Here is a 27,073-nt window from a genome sequence, read left to right as displayed (position 1 = left end):
TGGGAGAAGGGGGATTTTGTACAACTACCACACTGCTTTTAAGCTGAAGAAAATGAGATGCCATCATCTATCTTCTCTCATTCCCCACAGGCACTTTTTAAACCGGAGGCCCTGGCCTACATTAAGCCAGTGTATGGCATCTCTGAGGCTGGCACAGCACAGAAACAGTGGACAGGAGAAAGCACAGAGTTTTGCAATTTCAGATCTCCCTTTTTCCATCTTTGTTTTAAATTGTCCTATAACATACCTATGACTTTCTAATAGAAGAATAGATTATATAAATGATATTTAGTTCAGCCTAATTGTGAATAACACCTATTTTAACATGCTATTGATTCGTTCACTCAACACATTTTATCATGGTTGCTTTAACCCTTGTATTTGTTTTTAATTTTTATCTTTTTATATCAGTCTCTAAGAGACTGCAGTCACTTTTTGTTTTAATGCACACGCTCCTCTTTGAACACAGCTAACTTGGGTTTGCCCCCTTGGTGACTGTCTCAATGCAGCTATGGCTTAAGCAGGCAACTGCTGTTCTTCAGACTTTGCAAATAAATGAAGACCTGGGCCTTGACTTAGATTTTAAGCAAAGACCAGGAAGAAACAGGAACAAAGGTGTGAAACTTTAATGCAGGGACATGCAGGCCATAAAATAGGGGGGTGGGGGGTGGAATCAAAGATAGTGATGGTGTGTTCCATTTGACAAAGGGAGAAAAACCCTGAGGGGGGAAAAAAATTTCCAAGTTTCCGCTACACATTTACTCCATTTTACCCACAGATGACCCTGCTAACCATTAAAAAACGTCTCATCCTTACTTAAGTCGGGTGATTTTCCCAAGACAAGTGTTGGATCTCCCAGATACCAGAGTCTCCGAAGTCGGTGAGGACCTTCCGGTGGAGGGCTGAAGGTGGAGTTTGGATTCTGACAGCCTGGCTTTTGGCCATCCGAAGGCTCTGCAACTGTGTGACCTCGGGTAACCTGACTTTTCTGAGCTTCATATTCTGTGCCAAAACACAGGGATGAATCAGTAGGCCCTGTCTTTGGGCTTTCTCTGATGGTTAAATGAGACAGAGACGTCAAAAATACTTGGCACGTGAATGTAACTTTTTAGCTTATTTTTTTAACGTAAAGGAGGTGAGCCTGTTGAACAAAACAAAACAAAACAAAACAACCTCTCCTTCGTCTTATAAAATCCAGATAAACCTGTTTAGAATTTAAATATGAGCAGATGTGGCAGAGAGGGAGGGGCTTTCCCCTTCTATCACTATAGGACTCTCCCGCCGCCTCTTTGCTACTGAAAATCATTTTCTTAACCCTCTTGAGGCCACAGTTTACACTCTCCTGGCTCATGTGGGTGAGATGGGGTAGGGAGTGGGGGTGAGCAGTCTCCCGGCCACAAAATTTGCCGCCCTTACGGGAGGGAGGGCAAAGCGGGACTCTGGCTGTGGCTCAGGGCGGAGGGACGGTGGCACAGGGAGGTGCAACGTGCAGCGGGAGCAGCGGATCTGGCCGTTCTGGGTCTCGGGTGACCCGGCAGGTCAGGCCGCGTGCAGGCTCCGCCTCCAACCCTCCCGGCCCCACCCTAGCTCCTCCTCCTCCTTCAGCGCTTTAACCGGCACTGGCGGTGGCCGCTACAGTCCCAATTGTGGCCCACCCAGCCGGAGCCATGCAAACTGCGGGCCCGGGGACGTGCCCGGCGCTGGCGCCACTGCTGCTGCTGCTTTGGGCCGGAGCCGGGGTGTCTGCCGTCTCCGCGATGCCCCGAGATCCGCCGCTCTTCAACGTGAGCCTGGACGTGGCCCCCGAGCTGCGCTGGCTACCGGTGCTGCAGCACTTCGACCTGGACTTCCTGCGCAACTTCATAGTGCAGGTCATCGGGTGAGCGTCGGACGGGATCTGCCTGGACGGTCGGCCCAGTCCGAGTGCAGGAAAGCCCAGCGCGTGGCCCACTGGGTTTGAACTGAGACTCATCACCCCTTCCCTCCCCCTCTGCTATAGCCTTGCCCTCCGCCCCACCCCCTCTGCCCGGCCTCTGGAGTGCCTCTGGAGTTTGGAGGGGTTGGCGGGGACCAGAACGACTATTTGCTTCTGCTCTAGGCAGCATCAAGGGGAGGATCCAGCGAGGCTGGTTTGGCTTTCGGGTTCGGTGTCACCAGTGGCACGCCCCGTCCTCCAGACATCCCAGGGCAGGGTGGCGCACAAGATGTGGCTCCAGCCGCTCAGCTACTGAGTAGGGAGCGCAGCCCACGTCCTCCTTGTGGGCCTCGTGGGCCCTCCAAGTGCGCACCTCTGGGGACTATGCACTCTCACCCTTTCTACTTGAGTGAAAGTTTTCTTTTTCCTCCTGGAGGCTGGGGATCGGGTGATGCAGGACCTGAGCTGTCAGTTCTCCTAGAAGAAAGGCACCGAGCACTCAGCCCTAAGGATGAGAGCGTTAGATACTCCCAACCCCCCAGGCATACGCTCTCACGCGCCTCCAACATGTGAGCTCAAACACCCTCGTGACTTTTCGTTTCTAGGGAGAAGATCCCCAAGTGGGTCCATGCAGTAATGCGAAAGGCGGTCAAGGAGCTGGAAGGCTCCCTGCCCCAGCCCTACACCAACGAGATCCGCGGCATGTGTGACGTCCTGAACTTGAGCCTGGCCGACTGTCTCCTCCCTAACCTGCTCTACGAGTTCACCGCGTGAGTGAGTGCCCCACGCGGCGTGATTAGCGTGGGCTTGCCAGGATCACCTGCCACATCTAAGTGGGAGCAGACGTGTTTTCCGTGTGATGAAAACAGAGTGGAGACCAGGCTGCCCAGAACCCTCCCAGAACTTCCTCTTTGCCTCTCTGCGTAAATCTGAGCAGCAGATGCATGGGCTACAGGCAGCTTCTCTGACCGCACACTGAACTTTTCCTCTACCCGAAGCCCCCTTTCCTCCACCCGAAGCCCCCTTTCCTCCCTCCACTAATCCCGGCAGCATCCCACTTTTGAAACTCTGCCCAGCGTGTACTTTCCAGGAAGGTTTTGGGACTAACCCCACTCTCATCTGGACCCCGTAGCTAAACCAGCGACCCTCCAGCCTTGTGATGGAGGGGCTCGTCCTAACCCTGATTTCCTCCCCTGCATTTCTTCCCCCCTACGTTTATCATGCCTAGTGATCCTGACTCCTCTGTTCCCGCAGTCTGCTCCCTTCAGGGCAGGGGCCACAGAGAACGTAGTTCTGGAGAATAAGACCAGCCAATATTTGGTACGCTGAGTGGGTGTGAGTAAAATGTGTCGCACAAACGTGGAAGCGATGCGGAGTGCAGGCCAACCTAGGCAAAGTACAGGGGGACCCTTAAGTCTCCACTGATGCCTTAACAGGTCCTGACATTAAGAACTTTGACTAGATTTCTGCCTTCAGGATTTAACTGTTTTGCAACCAGATCAGCCTCATCTAGTAACATCTTGCAGATACTTACTGGCTTCTGGCTGCCAAAAGATGAAAACAGGTCTTGGGATAATGGAATTTTACTCCGCCCCGCCCCAACCCACCCCGCCCGCATCTTCCTAAAACAACAGGGCAGAGTAGGTTCAGATGTACTGTGACTGCCTTTCTTTTTAGGAAAATGTTTTTGAGATACATGGCACAAACTTGTTAAATTGAAGTGCTTTTCAATTGAACTAAGTTAATTTTGCCATTCTTTATTGTCCTCTACCCCCATCTTTTCCCTATTCTGACATGTGGCTTTTCTCAGTGGAAAAAAAAATCAATTTGCATGTTTGCTTTCACCTTCTTTTGTATGAGTCACTGATTGAAAAAGTTCTAGTAAGAACATTCTAACTTTGAAATGTGATACTAAGGTGTCTATTGAATTGCCTGACAACACAAAACGTCCTCCACTAGCATTAACACAGGAAATGTTTTATTCTCATTTCTGATGTAAGGCTTGTTGAATCAGGTAAGACTTGCTACCCTATATTGAGCCTGCTGGGTGCCAGGCACTGGAGATGGCATTACCAGTAGTGATGCAGAAACCAGGCCTCAGGGGAACGACTTGCTGAAAGTCGGGTACGTGGGGAGTGGTGCGAGCTGCTGCTGAAGGCAGGCGTGTCCCAGGCACTGCAGTGTCTGTCCCAAAATGGAGCCTGGCTCCCACTGTCCGCTGTGCTTGTGGGCTGCCTCATGCAAAAACATTTGGACCTGACATGGAAGTACTGTGGTCTTGCCAGTTTTGAAAAATCATCTTTGAGAGAGATTCCACACACGTCGCTTTAGCCACTTCCAGTGTTTCGTCAGTCCCTTCCTCGACAGGAACTCTTGGAAGTTAAGATCAGAAACCTTGAAAAAAATGAAAACCTAACCAAGCTTCCTTCTTTAAACACAGAAAATTAAGTAACATTTGTTTTATCCTAATTATAAAGGTATTATACAATCATTCTAGAAAATTAGTAAATGTAGAAAAGTGAAGTTGACCACCTCTTTTACTCAGAAATGACCATCACTTCTCCAAGGTGCTCCTCTCAGGTTTGTGTGGATTCACATGTCCTCCCTCCCTCCCTGACTGGATGTGCTGTATGTAAATATTTTTCCCATGTATCTTCGGAGAATACAAACATTTAGATATCTTACTATAGTTCTTCCTCTTTTCCTCAAACTACTTCTCTCTGGCTGAGGCTTTGAAAAAAATCCTTTTCTCTAAAGAAGACAGGAAAAGTGCCAACCCCCTAAAAGCTGACCATTCTACTTGCTTTTGGAAATTCATGGAACTGAGAGGTGATCTTGAGCAAGCTTTAAATGATGTGTTGAACAGACCACACCCTGCCACACAGAGGGGTAAGCAAAGCTCAGTTCTAGCCGAGCCCAGAATGGATCAATTTCAGATTTAGATTTAGAATGAAATTCTCCTTCAGTATATTTTCAATGCTGTATGTGCCAAGGGCGAAGGTCTAGTAACACTAAATGCTGATGAGCTGTGTCCAGTTGTATTTTCATCTTGAATTATGAATACATAGTCTTATACAAGAATGATACAGCTTATGTGGCCATTGTGAGGAATAACCATTGTGTTTTACTCTAAGGTCTTATCTTAAAAATGAAAAACTCATTTTCCTTTTTCTTATTTTTCTCATTTGTTCCTGTTGGACTTTCCGCTTTCTCAGATTCTGCACCAGCATTGTGGCTCAGGACTCCAGAGGCAACATTTACCATGGCCGGAATCTGGATTATGCATTCGGGGACTTCTTTCGCAAGATGACTGTGAATGTGCAGTTCTTAAAAAATGGGCAGGTACAGTCTGTATAGCATAGGATTCCAAAATCTGAGTCTTACTAACCCAAGTTAGCAATCATTAGGATGGTCTACTTCTTAAATGTTATTGGTTTAAGATACAAAAAAAAATCAAAATTCTGGAAAAACAAGCCAGAAGAGAGGTTTACATCAATGATGCTTATAGAAAGAAGGGTCATCTATTATTATTTTATTATTATTATTATTAAGCACCTAGTTAGAAAGGTCCATCCATATTCCTTAGGAAAATCTGTGTGGGGGTATGATCTGTTATCCACTTGCGATGCTTAGTCAGCTCTTTCCTCTACTTTCCCATGTTCAGGCTGCTCCTGGAATAGGGGTGGGGGGTGGGGGGCTGTGTGGTGTAATGGCTAGAAACACCCACCTTTGGGGTTTCACAGTCCTAGCTTTGAATCTTGCTTCTATCACTTCCTTTGCAAACTCGGAAAATCACTTGGACACATTTTGCAGACTACAGCTCAGAGAGGCTAACAATTACTTTATGGAGATAATTATAAAGGTTAAGTGAAGTAAAGTCTACACAGAGCATGTGGTAGACGCTTGATAAATGTGGCTAAATGTGGTCCTTTTACAAGTATGATTGACCCCACCATACTCTTATGTATAATCTTTAAGAAAGTGTACTGAAATCATTTTATTTTCATCATAGTAGGGACTAGTGACACCAAACTAACATTGGTGGGTTGTAGCCAGTTTTGTTACTTATTTAAACGTGTAATCTAATATGCACTATTGTCACATTTCTGGGGAAACTTTTAGGGAACCAGCATTAAGTTCACCAAGTAGACAGAGCATGCTATTGCTGTGAAGCAGAATGGAGCATTCCAAAGCCAGATTTTGGCTTTGGGGGAAATTGGTTAAGGACAAGGACTATATTCCATTTATGCTTTAATTTTTTTTATTTAAGATTTTATTCATTTATTTTTAGACAGGGGGAATGGAGAGAGAATGAGAGGGAAAGAAACTGAGAACTATCCATCAGTTGCCTCTCACACACCACCCATAACCAGGGAGCTGGTCTATAACCCAGGCATGTGCCCTGACTGAGAATCAAACTGGAAACCTTTTGGTTTGCCAGAGGACACCCAACCCACTGAGCCACACCAGTCAGGGCTTGTTTATTCTTTGCATTTAGAGGTTGAGTTACAAATGTGAAAAACTCATTTAAAGACTTTTGGCCAAGATGGAGGCATAGGTAGATACATTTTGCCTCCTTGCACAACCAAAAGAAGGACAACAGCAAATTTAAAAACAAAAAATATCCAGAAATGCCAGAAAATCAAACTGTATGGAAGTCTGACAACCAAGGAGTTAGAGAAGAAACACTCATTCAGACCGGTAGGAGGAGTGGAGATGGGCAGTGGGGCAGAGAGGATGCTCACAGCAAAGCAGCTGGAGGACCAAGTGGTCCCACATTTGTGTGAGGTTAAACCAGAAGGAACAACTGGGGAGCAATTGCGGACCATGCAACACAAGATTCCAGTGAGGGGGAGTAAAGCCTCAAAATCTCTGGCTGTAAAAATCTGTGGGCATTGCAGCAGTGGGAGAAGCTCCCAGCCTCACAGTAGAGTTTGTTGGAGAGACCCACAGGGTCCTAGAATATACACCCAACCACACAGGAATCAGCACCAGAAGGGCCCAATTTGCTTGTGGGTAGTGGGGGAAGTGACTGAAAGTTGGCAGAGAGCCAAACAAGTGGCATAGTTCTCTCTTAGACCATGAGAGGGAACACATACTGTGCCAGAATAAGGCAATGTGGGTTGCCCCACCCGGGGAATACCTAAGGCCACTTACAACACAACGGGTAGGCCAAGACAAAAAAAGGCCCAAATGAAAGAACAGATCAAAGCTCCAAAAATAGAACTAAGCTATGAAGAAATAGCCCACCTATCAGATGCAGAGTTCAAAACACTGGTAATCAGGATGTTCACAGAAATGGTCGAGTATGGTTGCAAAATAGAGGAAAAGTGAAGGTTATGAAAACTGAAATAAAGGAAAATATACAGGAAACCAACAGTGACAGGAAGGAAACCAGGACTCAAATCAATAATTTGGAGCAGAAGGAAGAAATAAACATTCAACCAGGACAGAATGAAGAAACAAGAATTAAAAAAAAAAAATGAGGAGAGGCTTAGGAACCTGCAGGACAACTTTAAACCTTCCAACATCCAAATCATAGGGATGCCAGGAGAAGAGAAAGAGCAAGAAATTGAAAACTTATTTGAAAAAATAATGAAGGAGAACTTCCCCAATCTAACAAAGGAAATAGAATTTCTAGGAAGTCCAGGAAGCTCAGAATCCCAAAGAAGTTAGAACCAAGGAAGCACACAGCAAGGCACATATGATTATATTACCCAAGATTAAAGATGAGAGATTCTTAAAAGCAGCAAGAGAAAAGGAGACAGTTACCTACAAAGGAGTTCCCATCAGACTGTCAGCTGATTTCTCAGAAGAAACCGTACAAGCAAGAAGGGGCTGAAAAAAAGTATTCCAAGTGATGAAAGGCAAGGACCTACATCCAAGATTACTCTATACAGATATTTAAAATGGAAAGACAGATAAAGTGCTTCCCAGATAAGGTCAAGGTAAAGGAGTTTATCATCACCAAGCCTTTATTATATGAAATGTTAAAGGGACTTATCTAAGAAAAAGAAGAAGATAAAAATGTGAACAGTAAAATGACAACAAACTCACAACTATCAGCAACCTAAAAAACAAAAACCAACTAAGCAAACAACTAGAACCTAAAAAACAAAAACCAACTAAGCAAACAACTAGAACAGGAACAGAATCACAGAAATACAGATCACATGGAGGGTTGTCAGTAGAGGGGGCGCTGGGAGAATGGGGCAAAAGGTACAGGGAATAAGAAGCATAAAATGGTAGGTACAAAATAGACAGGGGGAGGTTAATAATAGTATAGGAAATGGAGAAGCTAAAGAACTTATATGGAAGCCCCATGGACTTGAACTAAGGTGGGGAAATGGTGGAGGGAGGGGGTTACAGAGTGGAGGGAAACGAAGGGTAGGGGAAAAAAAGGACAACTGTAATAGCATTATCAATAAAATATACTTTTAAAAAAGAAAATACCCCTGGCTGGCATAGCTCAGTGGATTGAGCATGGGCCTGCAAACCAAAGGGTCGCTGGTTTGGTTCCCAGTCAGGGCACATGCCTGGGTTATGGGCCAAGTCCCCAGTAGGGGCCATGCAAGAGGCAACTGCACAATAATGCTTCTCTCCCTCCCTTCCCCTCTCTCTAAAAAGAAATAAATAAAATCTTTTTAAAAAAGGTTCAAACAACACAGGGTTCCCCACATACTGCTACTTCTAGGGTGGAGCTTTTTAACCTTGTTCATGTGGGAACCCCTCTGGTGAAGCCTATTGATTCCTTCTCAAAATTATGGCTTATAATACAATATAAAATGCATGGGATTACAAAAAAACATTGTGTTGAAATGCAGTCATTTCAATATTGTATTTCTTTCTTAACACATTAAATAATAAAATTTGGCAGTGGCTCTGATGCCTACCATAATTTCTGGATGGTGATAAGTGTGAATGGTATTTCAAGACAATGTATGTAGAGCACAGCAAAATAGACATGATACCATTACATACGTGAAAATATCTGCACCTTCTGCTGGTGACAATAACAGACACCGCTATGATTGCATGGTGTGTTGCAAGTGTTTATTAAAGAACATGTGAAATTTCAGTTAGAAGTCAGTGCAAATAAAGATGTGCCCTTTGCTTCCTACCCAAGATCACAGGTCTGCTGAATTCTCTCCAAGGTTAAACCTTCTAGAACGCTATTTTGGGGTTTTTATTCTATTGTGTTGGAACCTTAGAAGAAAGAAAATCCATGAAATGGTGGAGCAAAATAAGGCAAGTTCAAAGTATATTTGGTTGGAATGGTAAGATGATACCTTATTTCTTGATTTCAGATTGCATTCACAGGAACGACTTTTATTGGCTATGTGGGATTATGGACTGGTCAGAGGCCATACAAGTTTACAATTTCTGGCAACGAACGAGGTAATTGAAATGAACTCCCAAGCATTTTCAGCTATTTCCTTGTTCAGTTTTATCCAAGCACTTCATTCACTCACCCAACAGAACACATAGAAGAACACCTACTGGTGTCATCTCTGGGTCCGTGGCAGGGACTTGCATTCTAGCGGGGTTGGTTGGGCAGTGTGCATGTAAGTAAGGAAGATGACTTCAGGTAAGTCATCTACCTGAAGGCACTACCAAGAAAGTAAAACAGGACAATGTGATAGAGCGAAGAGGTGGTGGTGGGGGGCAGGGTGGTCACTACATCTGGAGGGTCTGGAAAGCCTGACACAGGTGATCCGGGAGCCAGATATGTAGAGGCTGCATGAGGAGTCACTCCAGTGGTGTGACTATAGCATAGAGTAAGGAGAGAGTGATGTGAAAGGTGGAGAGGAAGGCGAGGCCATGGTGAGTCTCGTGGGGAGTTTGGGTTAAACCTGATGGAAGCTCTTAAGGATTTTAGGCCAGGGAGTGAACAGATCAGATTTATATTTTTAGCTATCACTTTGGCTGCTCTGTAAAGACTGAATTGTGTTGGCTGTAGATGGAAGCAGAAGGCTGTTATGAAGCCATTGCAGCAATAGAGAGGCTGTTTGGTGGTTTTCCACGGGCAACATCTGTAAAGCACTTTACAGCTTGCTGTGTCCTTTCTCACAAGCTTCCTCACTAGAGACTCACAACAGTCCTGTTACATAGGTGGGGCTGATAATATTAAACCCATTCATTATGCAGAGGAGGAAAGTGAGGCTATGAAAAGAAATGACAGCTAGTGGGTGGGGGAGGTGGCTCTTGAATTGGTATCACAGGTCCCGGCCCACACCTGTGTGTGTCATACAGCCCCACTGCCATTCTCCGAATCTCAGGGGACATCATTTAGTTCCACAATATGTGGGAAACCCAGAGACAGACAAGCACTTGTCTCTGACCTCAGGAACTTGCAGCTGAGTAAGAGAGAAGTGCACAAGGAATCTCTTAAAATTTAGTGTTGGCCACTGATGAACCGAGTTGACTTCCTGTTTTTGTTTCCTTTGCTTAGGTTTATTCTTACCTTTTGACTTAAATAAGGCTTTGCCAGGAAGATACTGGTTGAGTATATAGGAGTCAGTTCTTTATTCTACGTACTTCTTCACCATTTTCTCAAATGTCAGCTTACGAGTGAGGCTGGTTCTCAAATGGTACTCCTCCAACCACAGCATGGCAGTTACTAAGGTTTTACACAGGATGTCTGTAAACACAGGTATATTTAGTAAAACGATTGGCTTTGTTTCTGTCATTTTATAATTCAAATTGTTTAACAAACTGATTAGTAGAACCTAAGGTACGAGCAATTTTAAAATAATGGAGTTATTGTGTAATATATACATTTAATTATACTGTCAAACTGCTTTGTTAAAACTTTTTAAAGCCTAATTTGAATGAAAACTCTATTTTCATCTGCTACGACTGAGTTGAAATGCCCGAAAAATAAGAGAACATCTCTGGGTCGAGGGAGATAAGGTGTTCGTGTCAAACTGCTGTTCGTGTCAGTTTGGGGCCGTGGCGGAGAGTGCCAGCAGCGCCTCCACCCCGCTGTGTGAGGAGATGCCGAACCAACCACCTGGCCGCTGGGATCTCAGGCTCCGCAGCCAGCCTGCTTCGGTGTGTACCTTCGTGCTGTCCCTTGCTGGCTGGGTGACATGCCCAAAGCGCTTACCCAGTCTGCACCTCAGTGTCCTTATTTGGAAAGCAGGGGTGATCGTCGCCAGTGTGAGGAAGAAGGGAGTTCGCATACTTGGAGAGCTCAGAGCAGGGCCTGGTGCAGAGGAGGGGCCAGGAAACATCTCGAGGCCTGACCTCCTCTGACACCTGACTGGAGGACCCAGCCACCTCTCAGTGTCTCCGTTCTGGTGTCTACTAAGTCTCAAACCTGATGAGCTTAAACAGACCTCTTGCTTTTTTCTTCGTTTCTTGCCTCCACCCAAATCTGTTCTTCTTTTGCTTTTCCATGCCTTAAGAAATGGCACTTCTAATCAAGGTAAGGAGAGCCTGTACAAGGAGAATTGTACCAGGAGAATTCTTTGACCCTTCACTCCTCAAATCTTATCAGCTGTGCCACCAAAACTCGACTGTCCCTGCCCATTCTGCCTACCTTCACTGCTAGGCTCGCTGTCATCACACCTGTACTGCTGCCGTCCCTGTTTCTCTGGTCACCCTGCTTCTCACCCTTGTATAATTCTTTCTTTATCTAGCAGCTAGCACGATCAGGTCGTTCCTCTGTTTAATCCTACAGTGACTTTCCATTTCACTTATAACCAGTCCAAAGTCCTGTCTCTGACCTCAGAACTCTATACCTCGCTTTATGCCCGCCTCCTCCCTCCCTCCTTCCACCAGCCCCTACCAACATTCCTTCTTTCCCTGACATCTGTCAGCCTTGCTCCTGCCTTAGCTCCTGACACCCACACCCCCTGGAATGCTCATCTTAGCTCAGATGTTCACCACGCGGGCAGGCTGTCCTTACGTTCTTCTTGAAGGAAATCTTCCCTTGTCGCTCATGATTACATTATTCTGTCTTATTTTCTTTGTTCGTTATTCAAGTCTTGTTTGTTTGATGGTTTGGTCACCTGAGCACAAAGTCAGGAGTCTTTTGTAGAAATAAGTGGCAAAAACTTATTCAAAGGTGCAAACCAGATACACAAATAGACAATGCCCAGGGTGTTCCAAAGAAGAAAGAGTTTTTATAGTAAAGAGTCCATTCTTTATAGTAAAGAATGAGTCATGAATTCTTAGCCTCTGGGTTGGTCGGAGATGGCAGTCTTCCAGATGTCAGGGTTCTGGATCATGGATGTCAGGCTGTCCAGACCTGTGGACATTCCTTTTGAAGTTCTCCTCAAAGTTATCTATAGAATATATCTATAGTCCATATCTATGTCAGCCTGTCTACCTGTCTACCTACCTACCTACCTACCTACCCTGGCATTGATACAGTACTAAAAAGATCAAAGGTTTAATTTCCCTGGCTAGTTAAGCAGGAGTAGAATCGTTTCTTCATGCCTCAGCCTACTTGGTTTTAGTCATTTAGCAGTTTGACTTTAGTGACTCCATTTTATTGCTTCACTCTCCTCAGTACACCACGTTCTCCTGTTTACTGTTGAGTGGAAGGGTCTGGACAAGTCAGGGTATGGCGCTGTTTCATGAAAAACACATATAAGCAAAGTGGCCCCCAAATGCCAAAAGAGCTGAGAGGCCGGAGAAAGAAGCAGACAAGTCCAGCTTGTTAGTTTAAACAGTTTTAACTGGGAACTTGCAGAAATGCTCTCCTGGGTGGCAGAAGAAAAGATGAATCACCCCCCAGACCTCCTGTTTTATACACTCTAAGAAATGGACCTACATACTCCAAAAGAATGTGGGGCTGATCTAGGGAAAGCAAGGGACCAGGTAGTGGGCACTATGGTACTCGGGTGAGTTAACAGAGAGATAACAGTGAGGGCAGCTTGCCTCTGGGCACTCTGCCCCTGGGGAACGACTGCATGGTGGAGGAAGGGTAACAGCACTCCCCGAATGGCCTGGTGCCTCTGTACACGTTCCAGAGTTCCACCAGGGAAAAGGGGAGGGGGGCCATGGGTTCCAACAGATTCGTTTCAAATGGAGTCAGCTTGTCAGGATGGAGTCAGCTCTATCTGAACAACCACATAGTAGGTGTTCAATGCTTATTTTTTGAAAGAAAATTATTCTTTCAAAATAAGTCTACAGAGATTTTTAAAGATGTTAAAAAATAATTTTGGGAAGTGATGGTAAATTTGTGTTTTTTGTAAATGTGAGCCTGAATTAAACTTAAAAGTTCTGAAAAATATGTCTTCTCTACAGTCTTCGCAATAGGTACTGAATCACTTCTCATGGTAGCTCCATAATTTTACTTTGACTGAGGTAATCAATAGAGTGATTTCCTTTAACATCATTATCATTGTTTGCAGGCACCAGAAATTCTGTGCATAGGTGTGATACACACATACACACACACACATACACCGGACACAGAATCTTTGGGGCCTGGAAATGATGCTTTTAGCTTCATCTTCAAAAACTGGATGCGAATAAAATCACTCTTCATCCACCAACCTCTCTCCCCCATCAGCTTATGCTATGGGAAAGAAATAAGACTTAAGGAATTTTTTACAGTGTCAGTGATTTGTGTGTATATTTATTGTTCCTTCCACTCGGCAGATAAAGGCTGGTTGTGGCAGAATGTGATTGCTGCCTTTTTTCAGAGACACTCTCCAGTCAGCTGGCTTATCCGCACTGTGAGTACATTGACTGTTGAGCCCTCCGCGCCCTGACTGCCTCTTCTAAACTGTGTTCCTGCTGCGATACTCTCTATTGTTTAACAATGTTGTTCTTAATGTAAGAAGCTCCTAAAAAGAAAGAGCATCTAAAAGTTGGCAAAGTGCATATCAGCCATTTTGATCATAAGTGTCAGAGATAAACAAAGCTGGACACTAGTTAAAGTGGTAAGGACAGATTTTAGTCAGTGGGGTAATGCTGCGATAGAGCAAAGTATCCTGCGTGAACTGAACTTTGATCTGCAGAGGGGTGCCTGGGTGTTTGAAAGGGAGAATGAGGGAGTAGGGAGGGGTGATGGGGGGCACAGCACAGTCAGAGAAGTGACAAGTTACAAAAAGCTGAGCACCGAGGTTGTTCCTGTAGGCTCCTTCCCTCCCGCAGAGGCGGGGAGATGGGGTGGGATCTTCAGGTGTTGGCTGGAACAAACAGCGCATTCTTTTGGCACTGTTCCGGGAGGAAAGCTTTCACTCTTCTAGGCTCTTCTGGCTGATCTAACAATCAAATTGACATGAGACAAATGAGCAGGAGGAAAAAATGAAAGTTTGGTAACTTTTATACCTCCTGTATACATGCGAGACATCCAGGAAAACGGAGGAAATCTCACCAAGGTGGTGTAAGTCATTACCTTAAATACCACATTCAATTAAAGACAAAAGGATATGTTGGGGGTGGGAACTCAGTTATGGGAGGTGGCCAGGAAAAGCTCAGCAAACAAGAGTAAGATTTTTAACAGATTGATAGTTACAAAATAGTCATGGGGATGGAAAGTACAGCATAGGAAATATTGTCAGTAATATTGTAATAACTGTATGATGCCAGGTGGGTCTTGGAAATATCACAGGAAACGCTTTATAAAGTATATGATTATCTAAGCACTATGCTGTACACCTAAACCTAATACAACATAATATTGAATGTAAATTGTGATTGAAAAAATTTTTAAATAAAAAAGTGAGATTTTTATGCAGGTTTGAGTCCAAGCCTTCTCCACTGATGACAGTTTCTAGAGACTTAGATACCTTCATCCTTGGAGACATCCTCAAAGATGGGGATTTCCCTCACCAATGGAATGTCTCTCACAAAAGCGTAACTTCTACCCGGTTTTCAGAGTTTCTGCCACGTCTGGTGTTTCTTAAAAATGACCAGCTTAAAATAATTCTTATGCCAAAGAGACACATTTTGGGCTGGCAAATTCTACTCCCATACAGAAGCCTTGAGTTTTCTCAGGCATTCACTCTAAGGGGGGGCGGAGGTCATCGTAGGGGGGTGGCCTTGAGCTAGTAGAAACTACGTCAGTGTTGTTTCCAGTATTTTTAGGCCAAGGTGAAGGCCTGGTCAAGAGGAGGGCTCAGAGGAGGCTGGCTAGCATTTGGTCAAGGAGAGAATCTTTGACATAGGCCGGACTTTTCCACAGTAGCTGGTTGAGATAAGAGATAATACTATGCTTTTCTTCAGATGTAGTTGCGCCCTCCCGCTTTAGACTCTCCGTTGGCAAATATTCGGCTTAGCAAAACAGATGCATTAGAAGGCAGCGCTACACGTACACACAGAGGAGCATCGGCTTCCCAAGGCCTGTTAGACAGCAGAGCTCCAGGCCACGTGTAAATTGTCGTTTGACCAAGGAGCTCGTGCCTTCCACAGCACATCTCTGGTGCAAGGATCTGGCTCTGCCTGGCTTGGCCTCTTTGGTCCTTCTCTGTGTTACGCTAAATGATCTAGCCCCTCTGCACTTGCAGGTCTCCTGAACATTTTGCTTGGGTACCCCCTGAAGATGTTGACAGACTATATGCATCCCTCACGTCTTCTTAAAATGACTTCCAAACTTTTTTCGTTGAAAGATTCAAAAGCTGCAAAAAAATCCAGTGTAGTATAAATGTTGCTATTCAAAAATAAAACTATAATTTAAATCTATCCAGTGGAATTTGAACACCAAAATGATGTTTTAAAAATTTAGATGTACTTTACATAAAATGAAATGCACAGATATTAAGAGTTTAGTTTGTGTTCTGACAGTTGTGCACACTCGTATAGCCATCCCTGTAACCACCAACAAGACAAGATTCAGAACATGTCTAACCCCCTGGTAATTTTCCTCGTGTCCTTTCTGATCAGTGCTCACCCTCCACTGACACACAACCCCCCTGGGAAACCACTCTTTGATTTCTTTCACTACAGAGAAGTTTTGCCTGGTCAAGAATTCCTGTAAATGAAATCATAATATGCGAACTCTATTTCCTTCACTCAGCATCATGTTTTTCAGATTCTTCTGTGTTTCGGGTCACTTGCTTATTCTTTTTATTATTGCAGAATACTCAGTTCTTCAAATATGCCAGTGTTTACGCATGTTCTTGTTGGTAGACATTGGGTTGTTTCCAGGTGGGGGTTATTGTGAATAACCTGCTATAGAAATTGCTATAAAAATCTTTTTTTAATTGTATTTTATTGATTATGCTATTACACTTGTCCTGATATTTCCCCTTTTGCCCCCCTCCACCCAGCACCCCCTACTCCCTCAGGCAATCCCCACACCATGGGGGTTCATGTCCATGGGTCATGTGTATAAGTTCTTTGGCTACTCCATTTCATATACTGTGCTTTACATCCCCATGGCTATGAGGTAACTACCACTTTGTACTTCTTAATCCCCTCCTGTCTCCACCCATTCCCCCACACCCCCTCCTATCTAGCAACCATCAAAACACTCTCTGTATCCATGATTCTGACTTTGTTCTTGTTCACTTAGTTTGTTCTTTAGATTTGATTTTTGATAGATATGTATTTTTGCCATTTTAATGTTCATAGTGTTCATCTTCTTCTTTTTAAATAAGTCCCTTTAACATTTCATATAATAATAGTTTGATGATGATGAACTCCTTCAGTTTTTTCTCATCTGGGAAACTCTTTATCTGCCCATCGATTCAAAATGATAGCTTTGCTGGGTAGAGCAGTCTTGGTTGGAGATCCCTACTTTTCATGACTTCAAATATTTCTTGCCAATCCCTTCTAGCCTGCAAAGTTTCTTTTGAGATATCAGCTGACAGTCATGAGAACACTCCTGTAGCTAAGTGCTTTTCTCTTGCTGCTTTTAAGATTTTCTCTTTATCTTTAAGCTCTGACATTTTAATTATGATATGTCTTGGAGTGGGCCTCTTTGCATCCATCTCGTGTGGGACTCTCTGTACTTCCTGGAATTGAATATCTGTTTTCTTCACCAAATTAGGGAAGTTTTCTTTCATTATTATTTTTAAATAGATTTCCAATTTCTTCTTTTTTCTCTTCTCCTTCTGGCACCCCTATGATGCAAATGTTAGACCGCTTGAACTTGTCCCAGAGACTGCTTATACTGTCCTCATTTTTTGGAGTTCTTTTTTCTTCTTCCTGCTCTGCTTGATTGTTTTTTGGTTCCTTATGTTCCAAATCATTGATCTGATTCTTGGCTTCATCCACTCTACTGTTGTTTCTCTGTAAATTGTTCTTTATTTCAATTAGTGTATCCTTCATTTCTGACTGGATCTTTTTTATGCTGATGAGGTCCTCACTAAGTTTCTTGAGCATCCTTATAACCAATGTTTTGCTTATCTCCATTTCACTTAGCTTTTTTTCTGGAGTTTTGATCCATGCTTTCATTTGGGCTCTTTCTTTGTCTCCTCATTTTGGCAGCCTCCCTGTGTTTGTGTTAATGTAGCTGCTTTGACTCTGTTTCTTGGTAGTGAGGCCTAATGTAGTAGGTATCCTGTAGTGTCCAGTGGCATATGCCCCCCACCTCCCAAGCTGGGTGCTTGAGATGCATGCTTTGTGTGGGCTAAGTACACCCTCCTCTTGTAATTGAGCCTTGGTTGCTATTGGCAGGTCAATAGGAGGGATTTAGCCAGGCCAATCAGCTGCAAGGATTGGCTGTGACCACTTACCACCAACCTCCACCCTCTATGGAGGATCAGCTGTATAGAGGTGGAGTGATGGTGCTCCAATGTGGTCTCTAGCTATCCACTGGTTGTGCTGGCCCTAAGGTTTCCTGCAGCCCAAGGTCAGTCCCCACCTGTGTTTTGCCCTGGGCCACCCTGCCTGAGCTATAAAGCAATATGAGATGGCTGTTGCTTTTTCTGGGATTAGAGATTCCCAGGTGAAGCCAACCTGTTGATCTAGGTTAGCTGCTGGTAGTGCCAGGCCTGGGGCTCACTGAGGCCAGCTTTGCTTGTTTGAGAGGATTTAGGAAGTTGTGCAGCAAGAGCCAAGACCAGTCATTCATATGGAAAAGCAGCTTGGGTGGGCTGGTAGGTTGGGTTGGGCTAAGTCTCTGGGGATCTTCAAGGCAGGTCAAACAGTGTTGATGGAATTTCAGATATAGCACCAGCTTGCTGTCTCTTTGGGGGCAGGTTTAAAAAAGGAACAATGGCCTCTGCTTGCCTTGATACCAGACACTTCAGTTTCTCCCAGTATGTCACTGGTACCTTTCAAGCTGCTAGCCCAGTGCTGGAGCTCAGAGTGAGTGAGTCTGAGTAAGTGAGTCTGTGTGTGGGTTCTTTAAGAGGAACTGCTTGGGCTCCAGCAGCTTCCTCCACTGACTTAATCCCTACTGGTTTTTGTAGCCAGAAGTTGTGGGGACTTACCTTCCTGACACTGGAACCCTGGGCTAGGGGGTTTGATGTGGGGCTGGGACTTCTTGCTCCCGAGATATCCCTCCAGAATTTTTGTCTACCACATGTGGGTGTGAGACTAGCCCATTCCACATCTCCACCTCTCTTACCAGTCTGGATGGATGTGGTTTCTTTAATTCTGCAGTTGTCAGATTTCCATTCAGCTATATTTCTGATGATTCCAAGTGATGGTCGTCCTATATTTTAGTTCATTTTGATGTGTTTGGGTGAAGAGGTGACATGTCTGCCTATGTTGCCGTCTTGACTTGAAATCTGTACAAGTCTTTTTGTAAGTGTATGTATGCATTTCATTTGGGTCTGTACTTCAGAATGAAATTGATGGGCCAAAGGTAGATGCATAATTAATTGAAGTATATAAATTAAAGCCATACAATTCATCTTTTTGAAGTGTACCCCTCACTGATTTTAATATATTCACACGTATGATGATGATAATGCAGGGTTGCCTTTCTGTTCAGACTCTGAGTGAATCAGAAAACTTTGAAGAAGCTGTTTACAAATTGGCCAAGACTCCCCTTATTGCTGATGTGTATTATATTGTTGGTGGCATGTCTCCCCGGGAAGGAGTGGTCATCACAAGGAAACGAAGTGGTCCAGCGGACATTTGGCCTCTGGATCCTTTAAATGGAGCGTAAGTAGAATTAAAGGCTGTGGTCATTTTACATTAATAATCTTTTTTTAAGTAGGTGAAACTGGAGGTGTTTTCTATTTTTTATATATTCCTTCTGTAGTTATGACTCCAGTGACCTTGATGAGATAAGATGATGTGCTCTGTTGTAGGTGGTTCCGAGTTGAGACAAATTATGACCACTGGAAGCCAGCACCTGAGAAGGATGACCGAAGGTAAGGCTCTGTCTGGTTTCCAGTGTTTTCTTGTGGTCAGCAGAATGCGCCCCTCCTACTACAGGAACCGAAGAGGACTACGGGTACTGTCCCCTCCCTGAAAATATACCTGGGGTCCCTTGCCAGTGCTGGGTTGGACTGTGAGAATATAGTGTGTGGTGGGGGACACAGGGGAGCACCTGTTGGCCATTGCTTGGATTTGGGGAGCTTAAGATTGTCTCTGGCTTTGGGGTCAGAAGCCCTAGATTCTACCACCAGCTCTGTTAATGGCTCACCAGATGGCCTTTGGACCTGTGTTCACCCATCTATAAAAGGAGAAGATAGAGCAAGATTCATGGTTTTCTATGTAAGACTTTTTTTTTTTTTTGAAGGAAAACACTTTCGTACTTAAGTAAATAAATAAACCAGTTGGGGGCTTTCATTGTGCTTCTGATTTTGAAACTTCTACAATTTTAAGTCGGTGTGTCCCATAAGAGCAGGTATTTCTCCTTGGCTTTACTGCCCCCCACCCTGGGGGGTTGCCAGCAGCTCTTCATCTCTGCAGCATTTTCAGCAGCCCGGCTTCCTTGAGCAGATGGGGCTCGTGGGCCGACCGTTGAATTCATTCCACCCCGGGGGCCTGGGACTAGGGAGGAAACATGCTTGGGGGCCAGACCTGTTTGGGGGAAGGAAGATCATGAGACTAGGTATCACACTGAGACCCCCAAAATAAGAACTGGTGGGACTGAGGGTTTCCTGAAGTGCCAAGTGAACTTTGACTACTGTTCTTACAGAACACCAGCCATCAAAGCCCTTAATGCCATGGGCCCCGCAAACCTCACCCTGGAGGCCCTCTACCAGGTAACTTGTATTAGGATGTCCAGTTTTTGCTCAGAATGTTTGATGTCTTTCTTACAAGTGATTTAAGAAAATATTCTCTTCTGAAATCAAGTAAAGATGGTAGATGCAAATGCTAGAGTAAGAGTTTTGCCTGGTTGAAAACATTACAAAAAATGTCAGGTGGCATTTTCTGAACTTGTTTCTGTATGGGTTAAAGTATCCATGTTCTCCTACGGTTTTCCGCATGTTAGGAAAGGTACAGAGGTAATTAATATGTGTTCATTGTTTCAAAGGAAAAAGGAATCAGAAGTCTGAAAAACTCTGTCACTCTGAGATAGTGTTAAGTGGTGTTATTCTTCCTATGGATATTCTACATGTATTTCTTCTCTGTCTTAAGAGTTTTTATAATATAATTTTTTCTATGCAGGTTTTGTCCGTGTTTCCGGTTTATAACAAGTAAGTGACATCTGTGCACATCTGTTCACATGACACCCTGGAAAGTGGGCTCACGGGCTCCTTGGCTCGGCACAGGTGCCAGGGCTCCCGTGGAACAGGCTTTCTGGGGGCTGTGGGGACAGCAGTGAACAAAACACAGCCTCTGCTCTCACGGGACTAGTGTTCTACCGACTGGGTGGGGCAGAAAAACAAACACATCATAAGACAGGTGGGAAGTCCACGAACAAAAACACAGGTGAAGAAAAACAGACGTTTCATCCTATGTCAGTTTGTTAGCTCGCACTGGTTGGGAGCTCCTTAACTTCACTCTTAGAACTAAACTGTAGACAGCTTTGGCTTTCCTTTGTCTTCCTGGGCAGGTTCTGCTACTCCATGCTCATTCCGCACATGGTTTAATGTCTCAGTTCTTATGCCCTTGATAATTGACAGCCTGGCGTTTTACCCCCATACTTTTCTGAAGAGAACCACCGAGCTGTCACTACCATGTCCAGAAGAATCTTGGGTAAATCTAAGAGGCTGCCAGCACCAAACTTGTGCAGGAAACTGTGAAGGCCCACTGTCAGCATCCGTGGGCTGAGCAGGCCCCCAGCCTGCTCGTCATTGTCCCCCTCCAGGTGTTGCCTGAATGCCTTACACCTGAGACCAGCTCATTAGGAGTGCTGACAACTTTTGCTTGTGTGGTGGGACTTAACTTGCTAAAATAAAAGAGGAAGCAAGCGCAAGTCTGTAGAGTTTCAGCTCCTTCCTATCAGTAAATTCCCAAAACCAGCCTTTCCTACTTACTCATCATTCTCACTTCTGCTTTCTCCAAGATAGGAATATCAAAATAGTATTCTTCAATCCTGGCTGGTGTGGCTCAATTGTTCAGAGTTTTCCCCATAGATCAAAAAGTTGCAGGTTTGATTCTCGGTCCAGGCACCTACCCAGGTTGTGGGTTTGATCCTGGTTGGAGCATGTACAAGAAGGCAACCCAGTGATGTTTCTCTTCTCTCTCTCTCTACCCGACTCTCTCTTCCTTCCTCTCTCTCACTCCCTTCCTCTCTCTCTAAAAGCAATTTTTAAAATGTCCTCAGCTGAGAAATAATAATAAAAAAGTATTCTTCAAGAAATAGCCTAAAGCTGAGAAAACCAATAAAGTGATTTTTAGTTTCAAATACCCAATGGATTTTTTTTTCTTTGAAACGGTCCTCTTTTACACAAACACAAGCCAGGAATTTTCCTGATGGCCTCTAGAATAACTTTTGTGTATGGGTGCTTGAAGATTTATATATAATGACTGTTCCAAAATTGGAGTTATTTTTACTTTGTATGGTAATAGGAATAAACCTTCAAAATACCTCTTTGAAAGTTGTTTTAAATAGTGCGATAGGAGAATTAATGCTAAAACATTTATTCCATAAACAATATTCTAGCAGCCAAATACAGAAAAACAAAACTGCCTAAGCAGTCAGTATTTTACCAGTCTGCCAATGAGGTATTTGAGGAGCAAGTTGCACCCCAGTGTTTGGTGGGGAGCAAAAAACAAACAAGAGACCCCCCTGATCTGCAGCATTTATTGGCTTCCATGGTGCACATGCTCCTACCTCGCCTATTTCAAGCTTAGGATGGGCGCATGAACGTCCTGCATGTTCCAGAATGGCTCTCACCAGCCTGGAGGAGCCAGCCCCAAATGCACCTTGACCTTCTGGCAGGGCACAATTTTGCCCTCTTAATAGTCATCTGAAAAATAAGCATTAAAAGCCTTTTTTTGTATTCTTGCAGTTGTTAAAAATTATGACTATATCTTTTAAAACTAGTATAATAAAATACTTTTATTTATTTTAATAAAGCATTTCCATGCTGTGTATAACCCCTATAATTTTTTAAAATTCTTACCTGAGGATATATTCATTGATTTTAGAGAGAGAGGATGGAGAGAGAGAGAGAGAGACATTGATCAGTTGCCTCTTTTATGCGCCCTGACCAGGGATCTAACCCGTGACCTTTCAGTTTACCAGTTGATGCTCCAACCGACTGAGCCACACCAGCCAGAGCAATAACCCCTATAATTTTGAGTAGCTGCATAGCCAATTGAATGTAGTATAATTGAGTTAAATATTCCCCAATTTTTAGTTTCTTCTCTGTTAAAGCTCTGAAATAAGTATATTTGTGCATTTCCCCCCCTGCTTTTGGATATTTCCCTTGCTTGAATTTCTAGGCATTGAGTTGCTGAGTTAAAGGCTGTGAATGTTTAAATGGCATCCGAAATGTTTTATTGATATAGAGTTATTAGAAAATATAAGCAGCTTGCAGAGTAATATTTTTGTCTACTGTATAATTGAAAGCCCAAGAGGAATTGCATTTAAAGGATAATCACCACTGAGTCCGCCAAGATGGAGGCATAGTTGGAAACACTGTGCCTTCTCCCACAACCAAGTTTGAATACAACAAAGGTTTGAAAAACAAAGACACAGCCAAAGAACAGAAAATTGAATTATACGGAAGTCCGACAACAACGAACCTTTCAACTGGGAGGGTAAGAGGGGTGGAGCCAGCAGCGGAGCAGGGCCGGGCAGGAAAGATCCCCTGACCCAGGCACGCAGGCAACTCGGACCCAGTCAGGGTGTGGGGCAGACCGACCTCAGTCGAACATCCGAGCACAGTGAGAGGGACCACGCAGGCCCCAGAGGGCGAACCCAGTGGTGGTGGGCCGATGGTGGTGGCACACTCACATGCAGTGGGACGAAACTCGCGGGCCCCAGTGAGGTGGCAGCTGCAGCACCTGTGGCACAGGTGGGAGGCGGCAGACGGGACGCCATTGCTCCTCGTTTACCCCGCCCCCACATACACCATCACAACCCAGTGACTGAGTTGCCCTGCTCTGAACACCTAGGGCTCCGATCCTGCTATGTAACAGGCACAAACAGCCCAAAAGATGGCGCAAGAAGAATTCGAAGTCCCAGAGCCAATAACTCTCAGCGACCAAGAAATTGCCAGCCTCTCAGATGCACAGTTCAAGACACTGTTTATCAGGATGCTCACAGAACTGGTTGATTATAGTCACAAATTAGAGGAATATATGAAGGCTAAACTAATTGAAATGAAGGGAGATGCACAGGAAACCAATAGTGATGGAAAGGAAACTGGGACTCAGATCAATGGAATGGACCAGAAGGAAGAATGAAACATCCAACCAGAAAGGAATGAAGAAATGAGAATTCAAAAAAATGAGGAGAGGCTTAGGAACCTCCAGGACATCTTTAAACGTTCCAACATCCGGATTATAGGGGTACCAGAAGGGGGAAAGAAACAGCCACGAGTGGAAAACTTATTTGAACAGATAATAAAGGAGAACTTCCCCAGTCTGGCAAAGGAAATAGACTTCCAGGAAATCCAGGAAGCTCAGAAAGTCCCAAAGAAGTTGGACCCAAGAAGGAACACACCAAGGCACATCATAATTACATTAGCCAAGACCAAAATGAAGGAGAGAATCCTAGAAGCATCAAGGGATAAGGGGACAGTCACCTACAAAGGAGTACCCATCAGACTGTCAGCTCATTTCTCAAAAGAGACCTTATAGGCAAGAAGGGGCTGGAAAGAAGTATTCCAAGTCATGAAATCCAAAGACCTACAGCCAAGATTGCTTTATCCAGCAAAGCTTTCATTTAGAATGGAAGGACAGATAAAGTGCTTCTCAGATAAGGTCAAGTTCAAGGAGTTCATCATCACCAAGCCCTTATTATATGAAATGTTAAAAGGACTTATCTAAGAAAAAGAAGATAAAAGACTTGTACAGTAAAATGACAGCAAACTCACAGTTATTAACAACCACACCTAAAACAAAAGCAAACCAAGAGGACAGCTATGGTTCAGGAGTGGAACCATAGAAATGAAGAACACATGAAGGGTTAGCAACAGGGGAGTGGGAGGAGGAGAAGGGGGGAGAAGGTACAGAAAATAGCATAGAAAGCAGGTAGAAAATAGATAGGGGGAGGGCAAGAATAGTAGGGGAAATATAGAATCTAATGAACTTGAGACACGTGGTTATAAACTAAGGGGGGGAGAATGGAGGGCGAGGGGGTGTGCAGGTGGAGGGGAATGAAGGAGGGGAATAGAACAACTGTAATGGTATAATCAATAAAATATATTTTTTTAAAAAAAGGATAATCACCACTGAGCCAGGATTAACACAGGTCCCAGACTTTCAGGCCCTTTGAGTATGAGGTTGATAGAAATGAGTCTGAACAGAAGTTAGTGCTATTCTGCCCCCTTGTGCTGCACTGCAAAATTACACTCACCTGCAATAGAATTCCATCTTCAGCTGTGACTAAAAGAGAAAATTTTAAAACTGTGATGGAGAATAGAATTATGACTAAGGCAAATAAATAGCCAAAGTCTTATTCAGGGAACACTGATTATGCCTGGATGAGCTTTGCAGGTGTTCATAGTGCTTTCTTCAGCTGGATGTATGATTCAGTGTAGGGCCACTAAATCTGCCTGCTCCTAAGTAACCTAGCTCCAGATGCGTTGAACATGCATTCCAGCTGGTGTCCAGCACAGGTAGTAGGTGAAGGGAAGGGGTCCTTGTGTGCATGTGCAAACCTAGCTCATGTCCTTCAAGTCTCCTTGCAGAATGTTGAGTAAATGGCATTGTACTTTCCGTCCCCTGTCTTGATCCCTGAACTTTAGAAATGCTGCTCTGGCTTCCTCTGACCCTCCCTCGGTATGAAGATTCCTCTGGGTCGGGGGCATTTGCCCATCCAATCTGGCTTAAGTACCCAGAACCCTGGAATTCTCTGCCTAAAGAGCACTAAGCCCATTTCCAGGGCCCTTGAGGTCCACTTCTATGGGTGGTGTGCAGCCATTGTGGACAACCTGTGGGCCTGGTGGGTGGCCAAGGGACGTGTGCTGGGGGTCATGTGTGAAGCCTAAATGCAAAGGCATAGGTGTCCACATATGTGCCCCTGTGGGGTAGGGCAGAGCACGGGGTGAGTGGGGACCAAGGCCTGCTCTTGCTCACTTCCACAGCATGAACTCTGAGTGTGTTTCACTTGGCCTTTCATGGTGTTGTCAGAACAGGAGGAAAGAACACCTTGAATGTGTGGCCATTTGAATTTTAAATTTTAAATATTTTCATATATGTGGACCTCTATTTGTATTCTTGTCTTAGGTCCCAGTGTTAGGGAAGGGCTTGCTATTTTTTTCTTCTTTGGGATATAAGGGAAATAATGCATATATATTTCTCTCATTATTTTTAGCATCACAATTTATACTACAGTAATGAGTGCTGCCAGCCCAGAGAAGTACATGACTCGGATCCGAAACCTGGATTAAAAGGAAGTAAGCAGAAGAGTGAATTCACCTGCTTTCAAAGGTTTGCTAAAGTTTCTTTAAGGCGGGTGGAGGGGTGGGTGTGTGCTGGTATTTCTAACAGAAAGTGCTAACATGCCTAACATGTATGCACATGTGATATTTTGAGACAGGCATCTGGCTTATGATTGTCATTTGTGTCAGATGAGTGTCAGTATGAGCTATTTCTTTCCAATTGTCTGTACGGTGCCCAGAGTCCTTGCTGTCTTATTAAAACCTGCTCTCAGGGCAAAGGGTTATCTCTTCACTTACCCAGAGAGGAAAATGTCTGGTGAGACTCACGTGTCCCCAGAGTGACAGTGAGGTAGGCCCATCACCTTTGCAGCAAAAGACAGATACTGAGGGTAAAGGGTGCCAACAGAATTTGTTTTAGGCATCAGTGAGCTTATAAGTGAGAGGAAGGACTTGAGGAAAAAGCCAGAATCCTTTCTGTTGTCCCCCAAATCTTCTGGGCAGCCACCCCCTAAGGGGACACCTCTCCCTGTTACAAGGATCTTCTGGAGTTTATAAACCTGGCTTGATAAATAGAGTTATTCACATATCATGGGAATGTTAAAAATCAGTGTTTGGATTAAGGGTATTTGTTTTTTTCTTCCCTTATAGGTGATTTTTAAAAAAATGAAATTCTTGAAGAACTACACTTTAAAAACTAAAACGAAGTGAAAGGACTGGATTATTTTATGGACCATACAGGCTCCTTCCTTATTAAACCTTTCAACCTTGTGAACTGGGGAGGGGCAGGATCACTTTGGAGCTTGTTTTGATGAAATGGGTAACAGGCCTCTTGCATTCGCTTCCCTTTGCGGGTTTATCCTGCCCCTCCCCAAGCTTTGTCCGTTCTGGCGTAAACCACTGACTCGAAGGTCACTGGTCTCAGCAGTTGAACCGCATCCCAGCTTCTCACCAAAACGTAGCTATGTTGTTATACCTAAGCTTATAAGGAAATGAGCTCTTCGTTCATTATGAAGTATTTCTGGAAGAATCTGAGAAAAAAAGATTCTTTTCAAAGAAATGGAGAGCTCTCATCAGAATAGAGTCTGTTTGAATATTTGTTAATCTGACCTTTGATCATGTATTTCCATGTGATGAGATTCTCATTTTTTATAATGGTTCTCACATGATATACCTCCTTTATCTAAATAGCTACTTTCTACTTTGTGAAAGCAATATGCAACCAAATAGTTTCTGATGATCACTTATTGCTAGTTAATAAAATGCTGAAAAAGACATTGGTGAGGAAAATTAAAATTTCCAAGACATTTAGTGGTGTCTTCTCCTTATATCCTAAATAGCCAGACTGAGG

At 44.1% G+C, this 27,073-nt stretch overlaps 1 protein-coding gene across 2 annotated transcripts; it reads left to right on the top strand.

Annotated features, from left to right (window-relative positions):
• Window positions 1-1,605: 1,605 nt before the first annotated feature.
• On the top strand, window positions 1,606-27,029 carry NAAA (N-acylethanolamine acid amidase). 2 transcript variants are annotated; one of them, XM_037050967.1, is made up of 11 exons: window positions 1,606-1,879; window positions 2,521-2,685; window positions 5,131-5,257; window positions 9,223-9,313; window positions 13,532-13,608; window positions 18,762-18,934; window positions 19,084-19,146; window positions 19,920-19,986; window positions 20,393-20,421; window positions 25,659-25,740; window positions 26,374-27,029. In XM_037050967.1, the coding sequence occupies exons 1-10, from the start codon at window positions 1,668-1,670 to the stop codon at window positions 25,732-25,734; spliced, it is 1,080 nt and encodes a 359-aa protein (XP_036906862.1). In that variant the 5' UTR covers window positions 1,606-1,667; the 3' UTR covers window positions 25,735-25,740; window positions 26,374-27,029. The 2 variants fall into 2 exon arrangements, with proteins under 2 accessions (XP_036906862.1, XP_036906861.1); XM_037050966.1 differs by having other exon boundaries at window positions 25,659-25,774.
• The last annotated feature ends 44 nt before the right edge of the window (window positions 27,030-27,073 follow it).

Source organism: Sturnira hondurensis, unplaced genomic scaffold, assembly GCF_014824575.4.
Source record: "Sturnira hondurensis isolate 20B ecotype Veracruz unplaced genomic scaffold, ASM1482457v3 Scaffold0007036, whole genome shotgun sequence".
NCBI classification, from domain to species: domain Eukaryota; kingdom Metazoa; phylum Chordata; class Mammalia; order Chiroptera; family Phyllostomidae; genus Sturnira; species Sturnira hondurensis.
Note: the sequence above shows the minus strand (reverse complement) of the source record. Positions and strands in the feature narration are given on the sequence as shown.